Below are 14,195 nucleotides of genomic sequence, written 5' to 3' on the forward strand. Positions count from 1 at the left end.
CGTGAGAAGATGAGTAGTGAGAGCTTTGCAAAGGTACCTCGACTGGTGATTTCGGAAAAGAACGCGAACCCGAGAGGCGAGAGCACCAAACAGGCCCAACCAAGTGCTCAGCTGGGCCGCCTGCCTAACCCAGGGCAACAGCACGACGTCCACCCATTCCGCCGACGCGTCCAACGAACCAACCAAAATCGCGCTGCTCCCACCTATCACGTCGCACCCGGCCGTTCCTTCAATCCAAAACCCAAACTCCACACCCCACGCTCTTTCCAAGGCCGAACAGATAGCATTTCCTCGAACACATCGCCTCGCCCCTTCTCCATGGCCACCGCATCGCTGTCCGCTCTGTCCTCGGCGGCCGCCGCCGCCGGCAAGCGCTTCGTCCTCTCCTCCCCGTCGCTCTCCTTCGCCTCCCGCCGCATCGCCGCCCCAGCCCGCCTCCGCGCCGCCGCCGTCCCGGGGGCGAGGAGATTCGCGGCTTCCGCGGCATCGGCATCCACGGTCGTGGCCACCATCGCGGTCGGCGACAAGCTGCCCGACGCCACGCTCTCCTACTTCGACCCGGCCGACGGCGAGCTCAAGACGGTGACGGTCGGGGAGCTGACTGCAGGGAAGAAGGTCGTGCTCTTCGCGGTCCCGGGCGCCTTCACCCCGACCTGCTCGCAGAAGCACCTGCCAGGGTTCATCGAGAAGGCGGGCGAGCTCCGCGCCAAGGGGGTGGACACCGTGGCGTGCGTCTCGGTGAACGACGCCTTCGTGATGAAGGCGTGGAAGGAGAGCCTCGGCCTCGGCGAAGACGTGCAGCTGCTGTCGGACGGCAACCTCGAGCTCACCCGCGCGCTCGGCGTGGAGATGGACCTCTCCGACAAGCCCATGGGGCTCGGCGTGCGGTCCCGCCGCTACGCGCTCCTCGCCGACGACGGCGTCGTCAAGGTGCTCAACCTCGAGGAGGGCGGCGCCTTCACCACCAGCAGCGCCGAGGAGATGCTCAAGGCGCTCTGAGCCGCGGCTGCTCTGCTTCTCGCCTGAGTCGCGTCTAGTGCTCCGGAGTAGTGAATAATAATCCGACGAACTGTTGCTCGTGTGAGTTTCCTTCGATGCGTCATCATCGTGGAGAGGATTTTGTTTTGTTTTGTTGAGCATTGTGTGCTGTCCATGTGCTCGATGAAATGACTTGAATTTTTCATGGCGTCGTACTTGTTCTTCCATTGCCAGCGCTAAAGCCTGAGGGTTTGCTGAGATGTTTACAAGGCTTTACAAAATCGCATTGTGCTGAGCTTAAAGGCAACAGATTTTTTTTTTCAAGAATACGCCTAGAAGTGCCATAGCTTTATAAAACGAATCATTTGAGTTATAAGAAACTACACTCGCTGCGAACAACGAGCATAGCACAAACACCACATCGGAGCAAAGCCAAAGACGGACAACACCGCAAAGCAAACTACAACGCAAAGAGCCTATCCTACTCGAAACTCAACACCGTGTCTCACCGCCGCCGGACACCTTCGAAGAACACCAACTTTCGCAGAACTTCACTTGTCGACGCACCATCCACTCTTATCGCCTAAGAGGAAGTGGCAAGTGGGTGACAGGACTCGATCCGGTCTGAGGAAGACGCCGTCTTGGACATACCGGCGACGGACGTACTTAGCGTCGCAGAGGAGCAAGGAGGACAGTGGAGAACATCGGAGGAGAGCGACGAGGAGCCAGCCATGTCTCCAAACACAATGCTCCCAATAGAGGAACAACGTCGAGGACGCCGCATTGTGTCGATCCAACCGAATCAAGGCTTTCGCCCGGAGACAGCCACAACTCCAAGCAAGTGAGAGACATGACGAACACGCCTCGACGACGCCTCCAAGGAGGGGTGCCATCGCCACTGGCCCGACGGAGGTCGTGCAAGATTTTAATTCGCGTGTCGCACCTCACCACACCATCCGGAATCGGGTAACACCGTCCCAGAAGCTTCACACCGCCGCCACCGCAGCACTTCGCCAATGTGGCTGCAAAGCCGAGGGCCGATTACCGGACGCACGACAAGGAGAACACCAGACACACCATCAACACCCCGCATGGACAATGAACCGCAGCCACCTCGCGCTTATGCCTCCGAACAGTGCCGCAGCCACCCAACCACGCCACCGCCTCGCTGCCGACTCCTGCCAGGCCTGCCGCTCCGCGAGGCCTCCTGCCGAGCTTCATCCACCACCCCCACCATCTCTGGTCATGGGCCGATGTGACGCTTGAGTCCCACGGCCGTAAATCCGCATGTTTCCCGGATGTTGTGCCGTATGTGCGCACACAAATCGAGGAAAGAAAGTAAAGCTTAAACGAGTCTAGGGGCCGATACAACCCATTCGATTGTTCGTATCGATGGTGGGCTCCCTAGACCCTATGCAGCCATGTGACACGCTTGAAAAGCTATCAGAGTGGGGTCAGTGACTTGTCCTCGGCTAAAGGCCTACTTAGCCCTTAAGGCAGCGACTACGGCGGATAAGACTTTGGATCCGAGAATTCTCTCGAGTATGGTGATTATTCGGAAGGGAGGGATATAGGGCTTGTTGACTCGCCTCCAAGGCCGAAGACTGAAGATGAAGAAAAACTCAGAGTGGCCGAGTAGTGTCCTCGGCTTGAGGACCAGTTCAGGAGCTACTGATGTGTCCTGGATAAGGAGGTGCTAACCACGTCGGCTACAGAGAACATGGGCCGGGCCGAGGACCCCCACATAACCAAGTTGTGGGCCACATTGGTCAGGTCCATAAAGGACTTAGGATGGAATCTACGAAGACGTGGCGCATACTCCAAGGCGCAAATGCAATCTTTGACACGTTTATCTTCATATGTAACCAACCTATGTGTAACCCTAGGTACCCTCGACGTCTATATAAGCCAAGGTGTGTAGACCGTAGGAGCCAACTCATTCATACGTGTACTCTGTACCCCATTCATCAATACAACCAAAGCAGGATGTAGGGTTTTATCTCTTAAAGAGGGCCCGAACCAGGGTAAACATCATGTCCCCTTGTGTCGTGTTACCATCGTGCCAAGGCTACCAACTCGGCACCCCCTACCCGAGATCTGCCAGATTCGACTTCGTCACCCCCCTAGTAATACGACTTGCCCTACGACCTAGTGACAAATAAAGAAACTAGTAATGAAAGTATACGCACCAGTCTCCAATTCTTCAATGGGCATTATGAAGACTTCAATGCTCTCGCGACATTTTTCGGGCTCATCACCCATTGGTTAAACCAAATCCTCGGAGACTTTCTCCTTTGTATACTCACAACCACATTGGTCCCTTAATCATTTTGTCCTTAACAAAACCCACAAATGGCGCATTACATGCACCTACTATTGGGCAATGTAGTAGAAAACAAAAACAATTCATCCTACGAACACCCAGGAACAATATGAAGATGCATATAGGGTTTGGATCAACGATCATTATCGACTCCGGAGTGCATCAGAAGTAGACGAGTTGGTGTGGATCGTACTTAGAGACCCTCAAACCGTTGATGACGATCTCGCGAACCGCCCTCGAACGAAAGACTGAAAGCACGACCTCTCTACTTGGTTACAAGCGTACGGTCTTCATGATCTGGCAGCACTTCGCCGTCCAGAGCTAATCTTCGCTGGAGAATTAGAGGGATGAGATTAGAACCACACCCGGCTTCTAATTATGAGGATTAGAGGAACTAGGTCTAGCTCTAATTAGTCAACTAGGACCAACTAGAACTAGAGCAAGATGAACTAGAGGAGGCTCCAAAACTCGTGTGTCCAATTGGGCACAATACCTCAAGTATATATAGGTTAGAGGGGAGAGGAGGGGCAACACACAAGGAGGGAAGGACTCCCTCCTTGGTGCGCCGACCATAGGGGAAGGGGAAACCCTTCCCCACTCCAATTCGGCCCCCACAAGTAAAGGGGGCGCCAACTCCACTTGGGCCCTTGGGGCCCAAGTTGTCTTCCACCTATTGGCCTTTTAAGGCCTCTTCTAATAATTACTAGAACCTTTTATATATAATTTAACATCACCGGAAACATTTTCCACCTATATACTAATTATCGAGAATACTCGTTATTGCCCGATAAACTCTGAAACCCTTCTGGTGATCCCGAAAAGCTTTCGTTCCTCTTAAAAATATTCCGAATATTAATCAAACAATTCCACAAATAAATCCTTGATAATCTCGTCCTACTAACCCTTAGTAGATCGTGATTACCTTAATTTTGTGACCCCATAATCGACAAATCATAGACATGAACGAACCCCTTAGTTCAATGACCGATAGCGGAACCGTGAATGTCCATATCGATCCCTATGATTACACGAATGACAATCGAGTGAACCTTTGGTTATCATGTGATTTTACCTTTGCTTCGCAATACTTTACAAAACCCAAGATGCATCGGTATCCCTTTGAGTCATGCACATGCTCACTATACCGTCACTCTCGTTGCCGGTTTTGTTCTTCTTTCTCGTTGAAGTGTTCCGGCATCTCCGTGATGTAGTCACCGGTCTCTGGCCAGACAATGATGGATGCTGTCACAGCAAGAGGGCCCTAAGAATATCTCTCCGCCCGACGAAGCAAATCGCAATTAGATGGCTCCTGTCTCTCCCTCGCCCTCCATGTGCTCTCTTCCCCGCCCCCTCCTCCCTTTTCCTTCTCTGGCTCCCTCGCCGGCCTCCACCTCCGTCGTGCCCCCACTACTGCAGGATGCTGCTAACACGACACTATAATCAGAGACCCTTCGAAGAAACTGTGTGCGATGCATTAATCGCAAACGGTGATGTAATAAAACTGTCAAAAATGATGCAAAACATTTGCGATGACAGAGACATCAAACACGGTTCAGATTATAGATGCGTGTGCGATGCGTGGCATACGGTTCACTCGAATGAACTATTTGCGATGAGCTTAACAACAGAAATAGGCATCCAGATGAAGGTGTGTGCGATGTACGACATACCGTTCACTCGGATGAACTGTTTGCGATTAGGAAACACAACAGAAATGGTCGGGTAGATCAAGGTGTGTGTGCAATTGACGGCATACAGTTCACTCGGATGAACTGTATACAATTAGGCGACACAACAGAAGCGATCAGCTAGATCAAGGAGTCTGCGATTGACGGCATACACTTCACATGGATGAACTGTTTGCGATTAGCCAGAACAAACAGAAACAGTTAGACAGATCAAGGTGTGTGCGCTAGACGGGCACACATTCTAATTAAAAGAAGCGTGCGCGATGGTAATAACGAGCGCGCACGGTTGATGGAACAAGACGTGTGCTGACATCGCCTATTGCGGTGCACCCTATGGTGCAAACACCACGTACGCGACCGAGAACGCGTGCCCACGTTATGCCATCCGGGAATAGTGCCGCACTTCAAAACTAGAACCGTCAATAAATTTTGAGCTTGCGTCCCGTCACATTCCAAATTACTACCACACTATATTTAATTGCAAACCTGTTCACACCGATCAAAACCTAAACGGTTTCCCACTTAGGAGCGTATTAGTACTCGGTTATAAATACTACCTACTCCAAGATGACTGCACATTCCACCCCAACTCCTCATCCACAAAAACAAACAAGTCTTTCATCATTGTTCGTTTGCATCTGCCATGGCCCGCACGAGTTCTGAGTTGAGAGATTACTACCAGGGAGAGGCGAGCATAGAAGTGGAAGCACGAGAGATGTCCCGCCTCGCAACGGAAGCAACCGACATGTCCCGCAGCGCCACCGTAGTAGCACAGAGGTCCCGCCGCGCCGCCGAAGCAGCACAGAGGTCCCGTCGTCGATGCAGCAGACTGGTCCGGCTGCGCCGCGGAAGCAGCAGAGAGGTCCCACCACGCCGCGAATGCAGCAGAGAAGTCCTCCCGCGCCACGATGATACGTCTCCAACGTATCTATAATTTTTGATTGTTCCATGCTGTTATATTATCATTCTTGCACGTTTTACAATCATTTTATAGCAACTTTATATCATTTTTTGGGACTAACCTATTGAGATAGTGCCCAGTGCCAGTTGCTGTTTTTTGCTTGTTTTTTACTTCGCAGAAAATCAATACCAAACGAAGTCCAAACGTGGCGAAACTTTTGGAGAATTGTTTTGGACCAGAAGACATCCAGTGGGACAAAGAAGTACCAGGTGGGTTGTGCCCACCTCGGTGGCCTCCCGCACCGCCTCTTCCCCTATAAGTACCCAAATATTCCAGAAATCCTAGGGGAGTCGACGAAACACAATTCCAGCCGCCGCAAGTTCCAGAACCACGAGATCCAATCTAGATACCATCATGGAGGGGTTCATCATCCTCATTGGTGCCTCTCCGATGATGCGTCAGTAGTTCATAATAGACCTACGGGTCCGTAGTCAGTAGCTAGATGGCTTTCTCTCTCTCTCTTTTGATTCTCAATACAATGGTCTGTTGGAGATATATTTGATGTAACTCTTTTTGCGGTGTGTTTGTTGGGATCTGATGAACTTTGAGTTTATGATCAGATCTATATCCATGAATATTATTTGAGTCTTCTTTTGATCTCTGATATGCACGATTATTTATAGCCTCGTATTTCTTCTTCAAATCTTTGGTTTAGTTAGGCCAACTAGATCGATTTTTCTTCCCATGGGAAGAAGTGCTTTGTGATGGGTTCGATCATGCGTTGTTCTTTCGCAGTGATAGAAGGGGCAGCAAGACATGCATGTATCATTGATATTAAGGATAACAAGATGGGGGTTATTCCTACATGAATAGATCTTGTCTACATCATGTCATCGTTCTTATTGCATTACTCTGTTTCTCCATGAACTTCATACACTAGATGCATGCTGGATAGCGGTCGATGTGTGGAGTAATAGTAGTAGATGCAGGCAGGAGTCGGTCTACTAATCTTGGACGTGATGCCTATATATTGATCATTGCCTTGGATATCGTCATAACTATTCGATTTTCTATCAATTGCCCAACAGTAATTTGTTTACCCATCGTCTACTATTTCTTGAGAGAAGCCACTAGTGAAATCTACGGCCCCCGGGTCTATTCTTTATCATATTTGCTTTGAGATCTATTTTTATTTGCTTTTATTTTCAGATCTATTATTCCAAAAAACCCAAAATACCTGCTGCACTTTTTATTTACTTATTTTATTTCGTATTTTATCGAGATCTATTTATCCAATCTATCACAATTTTTATCCCGTCAACTTGACAATTTCTGGCGCCGTTACCCAAAGAGGGATTGACAACCCCTCATACGCGTCGGGTTGCAAGTATTTGTTCTTTGTGTGCAGGTACCGTTTACATAGTGTTGCTTGGTTCTCCTACTGGATTGATACCTTGGTTTCACAACTGAGGGAAATACCTACCGTAGTTGTACTGCATCATCCCTTCCTCTTTGGGGAAATACTGACGCAGTTTCAAGCGACATCAAAAGGAATTTCTGGCATTGTTGCCAGGGAGACATCATCAACATCTATCAGGTTCCTAATCACAAATCTCATCTCCTTGAAATTTACATTATTTGCCATTTTCCTCTCGTTTTCATGTCCCCCACTTCACAAAAATTTGTCGCTTTATTGGCCCTCTATTTTGTTTGCTTTGTTCTCGTCAGATCTATCCTTTTGTGCAATCTTGCTTGCTTTGTAGTTATGGCTAGTTCTTCCTCTGTTGCGTGTACCCCCAAGAATGAGGTTCTTAATTTTAAACAAAGGGGAGGGGAGAATCTAAAAGATGCTTGGTATAGGATTTGCAATGCTCATAATAGATCTATTCGTAAGCAATCTACCATTGTTCTTCTTCGCAGTTTTTATCTGGGCATAACCACTTGGTATAGATTCATCCTCGATACGATTATCGATGGGACTTTCCTTATGTGTCCATCTTTGGATGCTTTTAATGCCATGGGAGATTTAGTGGGTGCACTACCTATCATCATTAATGAAATAATCTTAACTCTTGAGCATGTTATGCAAAGATTAGATGCTATTGAAAAGAAGATGGTCACATTAGATCAAATTAAAATTTTGGATACAAAGATGCAGAATCTTGCTAATAAATTTGGGTCAAAAGCGGGCAATGTTTTCAAATTACTAAGGTAAAAAGAAACCATAATTAATGAAAGAATTGGAGAAAGCCCTTCTCGTATTGATAAGTTGGAAGATTTTTTTTAGTAATTTGAGCTCTACTTTTGCTTCTGCTAGAACTATTGAAAAAATTCCCCTAAAAATTGGCAAGACTACTCAAGTCACTAAGAACAAGGGTGCAACTTCTAATAATAACAAAGATGATCTTAAGATGATTAGTATTCACCCTGACTTTGTTGAAGTTGTAAAAAACTCTGCTTGGAAAAATGAATTCTTAAATCTCATTCCTAGAAGTATTATTATCGAAAATATGCATGCTAAATCTTTTAAGAATATTGGTTGTGTGATCAAGGAATTGGAAACTAAAGATGACAATACTTGAATCTATGCATTATGCCTAGCTAGGGGCATAAAATGATAACGCTTGTTGGGAGGCAACCCAATGAATAAATTTTATTTTTGCCTTTTTCTTTCTGTTCTTGAGTGTGTGCACAATTATGCTACTGTTATGATTGTGTTTTTTATGTTTTAATTAGTGTTTGAGCCAAGTAAAGCCTTTGGGATCATGTTGGGTGATAGTTGATTTGATCTTGTTGAAAAACAAAAACTTTGTGTGCCAGTAGCAGAATTTTTTAGAATCACAGAAGCATGATAAAATTATGATTTTTTTACACAAGATTGATATAGAAATTTCCTACGTTGTCCTAATTTTTCAGAATTTTTGGAGTTGCAGAAGTATAGGAAGTTTTCAGATTACTACAGACAGTTCTGTTTTTGACAGATTCTGTTTTCTTTGCGTTGTGTGCTTATTTTGATGAATCTATGGATTGTATCGGGGGGTATAAGCCATGGTAAAGTTGGAATACAGTAGATATAATGCAAAAATTAAATATGAATGGGTTTGCAACAGTACTTAGAGTAGTGATTTGCTTTGTTATACTAACGGATCTCATGAAGGTTTTGTTAAGTTTTGTGTGATTGAAGTTTTCAAGTTTTGGGTGAGATCACGATGGATGAAGGAATAAGGAGTGAAAAGAGCCTAAGCTTGGGGATGCCCCATGACACCCCAAGTTATTATTCAAGGATAACCAAGCAACTAAGCTTGGGGATGCCCCAAAAGGCATCCCCTCTTTCTTCTAATGACCATCGGTATTTTACTTGGAGCTATTTTTTTATTCATCACATATCATGAGTTTTGCTTGGAGCATCTTGTATTATATGAGTCTTTACTTGTTTCTCTTATTAGTTTGTGTCATGTATCCTTGCTGGACACACCTATTTGAGAGAGCAAAAATTATGCTATGGTTTAATAGAATTGCTCTCATGCTTCACTTAGATTTATTTGAGAGTTAGTTTTTTTTGAAGAAATTCTCTCATGCTTCACTTAAATTATTTTGAGAGAAGAAAACTTTATGCTCATGTTCTTCACTTAAATTTGTTTGAGCTTATCAAAAGCAACATATGAAATTAGCCCCAAAGTGATAGATATTCAACAGGGATATAATAAAAACTTTCATGAAGATCATTGGACAAAATAAACTTGATTCTTTGTAATAGTTTTTAGATATGATGATAGTGATATGTGAGTCATGTTGGTGAGTAATTATGCTTTAGTAAGAATATTGGTATTAAGGTTTGTGATTCCCTGTGCAAGCACGAAAGTCAATAGTTATGAATGAAATTACATCCTACTTATGGTGCATTAATCAGTGCTGGTTATGCTTAATGCTCGCTTATGTGATTTTTCGTTTCTTGGTTGGTTTCTTCTCAATCTATTTGCTAGCTTGCACTTGTACTAAGTAGAAATACTACTTGTGCATCCAAAATCTTTAAACCCAGTTTTTTCATAAGAGTCCACCATACCTACCTATATGCGGTATTTCCGTGCCGTTCTATGAAAATTTGTATGTGCCATCTCTAATTTTCAAAATGAATTTCCTTTGTGTGTGCTCGTACCGCTCATGAAGCGGCAGGGGTGGCTAATATTTTCCATGCTAGATGTGTTGTTCTCAATATGAGTGTTTATTTAGTTGTCATTGCACGAGAGTACGACGGTAATAGGGATGCCCAGTCCCGAAATGAAAAAGAAATTTACTTTATGTTGTCAAATAATAAATTCCTTGGAAAGTGTTGGTATGGAAGGCACCCGTGGATACGGATAGCCATGGAATGTGAAAGAATGGTGGAAAAAGGAATAAACTTTATTTTCTGTTTGGGAACCGCCTATGATATATCTAGCATGGAAAGTGTTGGGAATTACTCGGTCGTTTTCATTGACGGGAAAAGTATCCCTCCCAAAAAAAATCTATCTCTCAATTTTTGCTTTGAGCTCTGGCACCTCTTCAAATCCCTACCTCCCTTTGCGAAGGGCCTGTCTATTTACTTTATGCAATTTTTATTTTTATTTGAGTCTCCATCTTCTCTTATAAAGCACCAACTAAGGTACACTATGATCGTACTTGAGCATTGGATATAGCTAATATGCGAGTGTGTTTCATGAATGGATCAATGATTGAGCATGATGGGCTAGGGATAACTTTCTTTAGTGTTGATATTTTGAAAGACATGGTTGCTTGTTGATATGCTTGAGTATTGAAATCTTCATGTCAAAACTAGACTATTGCTTTGAACCAAATAAAAGTCCACATGTCCATGCTACAAAACAAAAGAATATGTGATGAACATGTTAGGCAGCATTCCACATCAAAAATTCAGTTTTTATCATTTACCTACTCGAGGACGAGCAGGAATTAAGCTTGGGGATGCTGATACGTCTCCAACGTATCTATAATTTTTTATTATTCCATGTTGTTATATTATCATTCTTGGATGTTTTACAATCATTTTGTAGTAACTTTATATCATTTTTTGGGACTAACCTATTGACATAGTGCCTAGTGCCAGTTGCTGTTTTTTGCTTGCTTTTTACTTCGCAGAAAATCAATACCAAACGGAGTCCAAATGCAGCGAAACTTTTTGGAGAATTTTCCTGGACCAGAAGACACCCGATGGGCCAAAGAAGTTCCAGAGGGGGGCTCCGAGGGGAGCACAACCCACCAGGGCACCCCCAGGTGGGTTGTGCCCACCTCGGTGGCCTCCCGCACCGCCTCTTCGTCCTATAAATTTCCAAATATTCCAAAAACCTAGGGGAGTCGATAGATCAGAAGTTCCGCTGTCGCAAGCCTCTGTATCCACGAAAAACCAATCTAGACCCTGTTATGGCACTCCGCCGGAGGGGAAAATCATCACCGGTGGCCATCTTCATCATCACGGTGGGCACTATAATGAGGGAGTAGTCCACCCTCAGGGCTGAGGATTTGTACCAGCAGGTATGTGTTTAATCTCTCTTTCTCTCATGTTCTTGATGGCACGATCTTGATGTATCGCAAGCTTTGTTAATATAGTTGGATCATATGGTGTTTCTCCCTCTCTATCTTGTTGTGATGAATTGAGTTTTCCCTTTGAGATTTCATTTTATCGGATTGAATATTTTTAGGGATTTGAGAGCACTTGATATATGTCTTGCATATGAATACCCTGGTGAAAATGGGGTGTTATATTGATTCACTTGATATATGTTTTTGCACTCAACTCGCAGATTCCCGAGGTGACATTGGGGTAATCTATGCATAGGGGTTGATGCACGTTTTCGTCCTTGTTTCTCCAGTAGAAATCTTGGGGCACTCTTTGAAGTTCTTTGTGTTGGATCGAGTATTATGAATCTGAAATTCTTTGATGCGTATCGTATAATTAACTCATGGATACTTGTGGTGACATTAGAGTTGGTTGATGCGTATCATATGGTGTTATTTTAGTACGAACTCTTGGATAGATCGAACAGAAAGAATAACTTTGCGTTATTTTAGTACAAACTCTTGAATAGATCAAACGGAAAAAATAACTTTAAGGTGGTTTCATACCCTACAAACAATTTCTTCTTATGTTCTCCGCTAGATAATAACTTTGGAGTGATTCTTCTTCACACGTCGAGGGATGGTTATATGATCCAATTAGATTAGCATTGTTGAGAGATTGCACTAGCGAAAGTACGGACCCTAGGCATCATTTTCAAGTATTTTAATACCGTTTGTGCTCATTTTTGCTACTTGTTACCTTGGTGTTTTCTATTGTTACCATTACAAAAATCAATTCCTACTATCATTACTACACTTATATCACCATCTCTTCGTCGAACTAGTGCACCTATACAATTTACAAGTGTATTTGGTGTGTTGGGGACACAAGAGACTTTTTGTTATTTGGTTGCAGGGTTGTTTGAGAGAGACCATCTTCATCCTACACCTCCCATATATTGATAAACCTTAGGTCATCCACTTGAGGGAAAATTGCTACTGTCCTACAAAACTCTGCGCTTGGAGGACCAACACGAGCGTACAAGAATAAAGTTGCATAGTAGTCATCAAGCTCTTTTCTGGCGCCGTTGCCGGGGAGGTGAGTGTGTGAAGGTATATCTTTAGATCTTGCAGTCGAATCTTTTAGTTTCTTGTTTTATCACTAGTTTGGTCTATAAAAAGAAAATTGCAAAAAATGGAATTGAGGTGGCCTCATATGATTCATCTTTATAATGTCTTTCTTGAAAATGATGGATCGGGAAATGTGCTCAATTGATAGAAGAATTCAATAAAATGTTTGGCACAAAATACATGAATGATGAGCATGATTGCAATGTAGCTAGTATGAATTCTTTGAATATCCATGATGCTAGTGATTTGGAAAGCCATAAGCTTGGGGATGCTATATTTGATGAAGATGATATTTTTTGTCCCCCAAGTTTTGATGGGAAAAATTATTATGATGATAGCATGCCTCCTATTTATGATGATTATATTGATGAAAGTGGATTTGGAGAGGTCATGACTTTATTTAATGATGAATCTACTATTTTGGAAGAGGTTCCAATTGATTATGCTACAAAATTGCTATCTCTGATGATTATGGTGATGACATGTATGCTATAAAGAATAATGATAACCATGAAACTTGTCATCATGATTTTAATTTTCAATCACATGATAGTTATTTTGTTGAATTTGCTCCCACTACTATTCATGAGAATAAATTTGCTTATGTGGAGAGTAATAAAATTTCTATGTTGTGGATCATGAAAAGAATGTTTTATGTGATAGCTATATTGTTTAATTCATTCATGATGCTATAGAATATTATTATGAGAGAGGAACATATGCTTGTAGGCTTCTCACTAATATCAAGTTTCCTCTCCATGTGTTGAAAGTTTTGAAGTTGCACTTGTTTTGCCTTCCTATGCTAATTGATTCTTGTTACCATAAATTATTTGCTAACAAAATCCCTATGCATAGGAAGTGGTTTAGACTTAAATGTGCTAGTCATATGCTTCATGATGCTCCCATTATGTTTCAATCCTTTACTTTTATGTGAGCATCATTGAAATCATCATGCCTAGCTAAAAAGGCATTATAGAAAAGCGCTTGTTGGGAGACAACCCAACACTTTTACCTACTGTTTTTGTGTGTTCACATGATTAAGCTACTGTAGTAATCATGTTTTATAGCTTTTGTTTCAATAAACTGCCAAGTAAAGCCTTTGGGATAGTGTGGATGATAGTTGACTTGATTCTGTGCAAAAAACAGAAACTTTTGCTCCCAGTAACAGAATTTTTTAAATCCACTGGAACGCGATAAAATTCTGAATTATTTTACAGATGATTGATATACAAATTTTCTACGTTCTCCTAAATTTTCAGAATTTTTGAACTTACGGAAGCATGGCAATTGTTCAAATCATTACAGATTGTTCTGTTTTTTGACAGATTCTGTTTTCAATGCATAGTTTGCTTGTTTTCTAGTTTGTATGGCTTATATTGCTCAATATAAATTGTGGAAATGAGAGGGTACAGTAGGCATTGTGTGAGAAAAATTATGAACCTTGTCTTTGACAGTACCAAAGTGAATGATTAGTCTTTATCATACTAACCTATCTCACGACGTTCCGTTAAGTTTTGTGTGATTGAAGTTTTCAAGTTTTGGGTGAGATATCGATATGAGGAGAGTAAGGAGTGACAAGTCCCTAACCTTGGGGATACCCAAGGCACCCCCAAGGTAATAT

The 14,195-nt window shown here is 43.4% G+C and overlaps 1 protein-coding gene across 1 annotated transcript; it reads left to right on the forward strand.

Moving 5' to 3' along the window:
• The first annotated feature begins 205 nt into the window (after positions 1–205).
• Positions 206–1,183, forward strand: LOC123144269 (peroxiredoxin-2E-2, chloroplastic). Its single transcript, XM_044563353.1, has one exon. It carries the CDS (start codon positions 319–321, stop codon positions 997–999), a length of 681 nt encoding a protein of 226 aa, XP_044419288.1. The 5' UTR covers positions 206–318; the 3' UTR covers positions 1,000–1,183.
• The last annotated feature ends 13,012 nt before the right edge of the window (positions 1,184–14,195 follow it).

The sequence above is a fragment of the Triticum aestivum genome, chromosome 6D (genome assembly GCF_018294505.1).
Source record: "Triticum aestivum cultivar Chinese Spring chromosome 6D, IWGSC CS RefSeq v2.1, whole genome shotgun sequence".
In the NCBI taxonomy this organism is placed as follows: Eukaryota; Viridiplantae; Streptophyta; class Magnoliopsida; order Poales; family Poaceae; genus Triticum; species Triticum aestivum.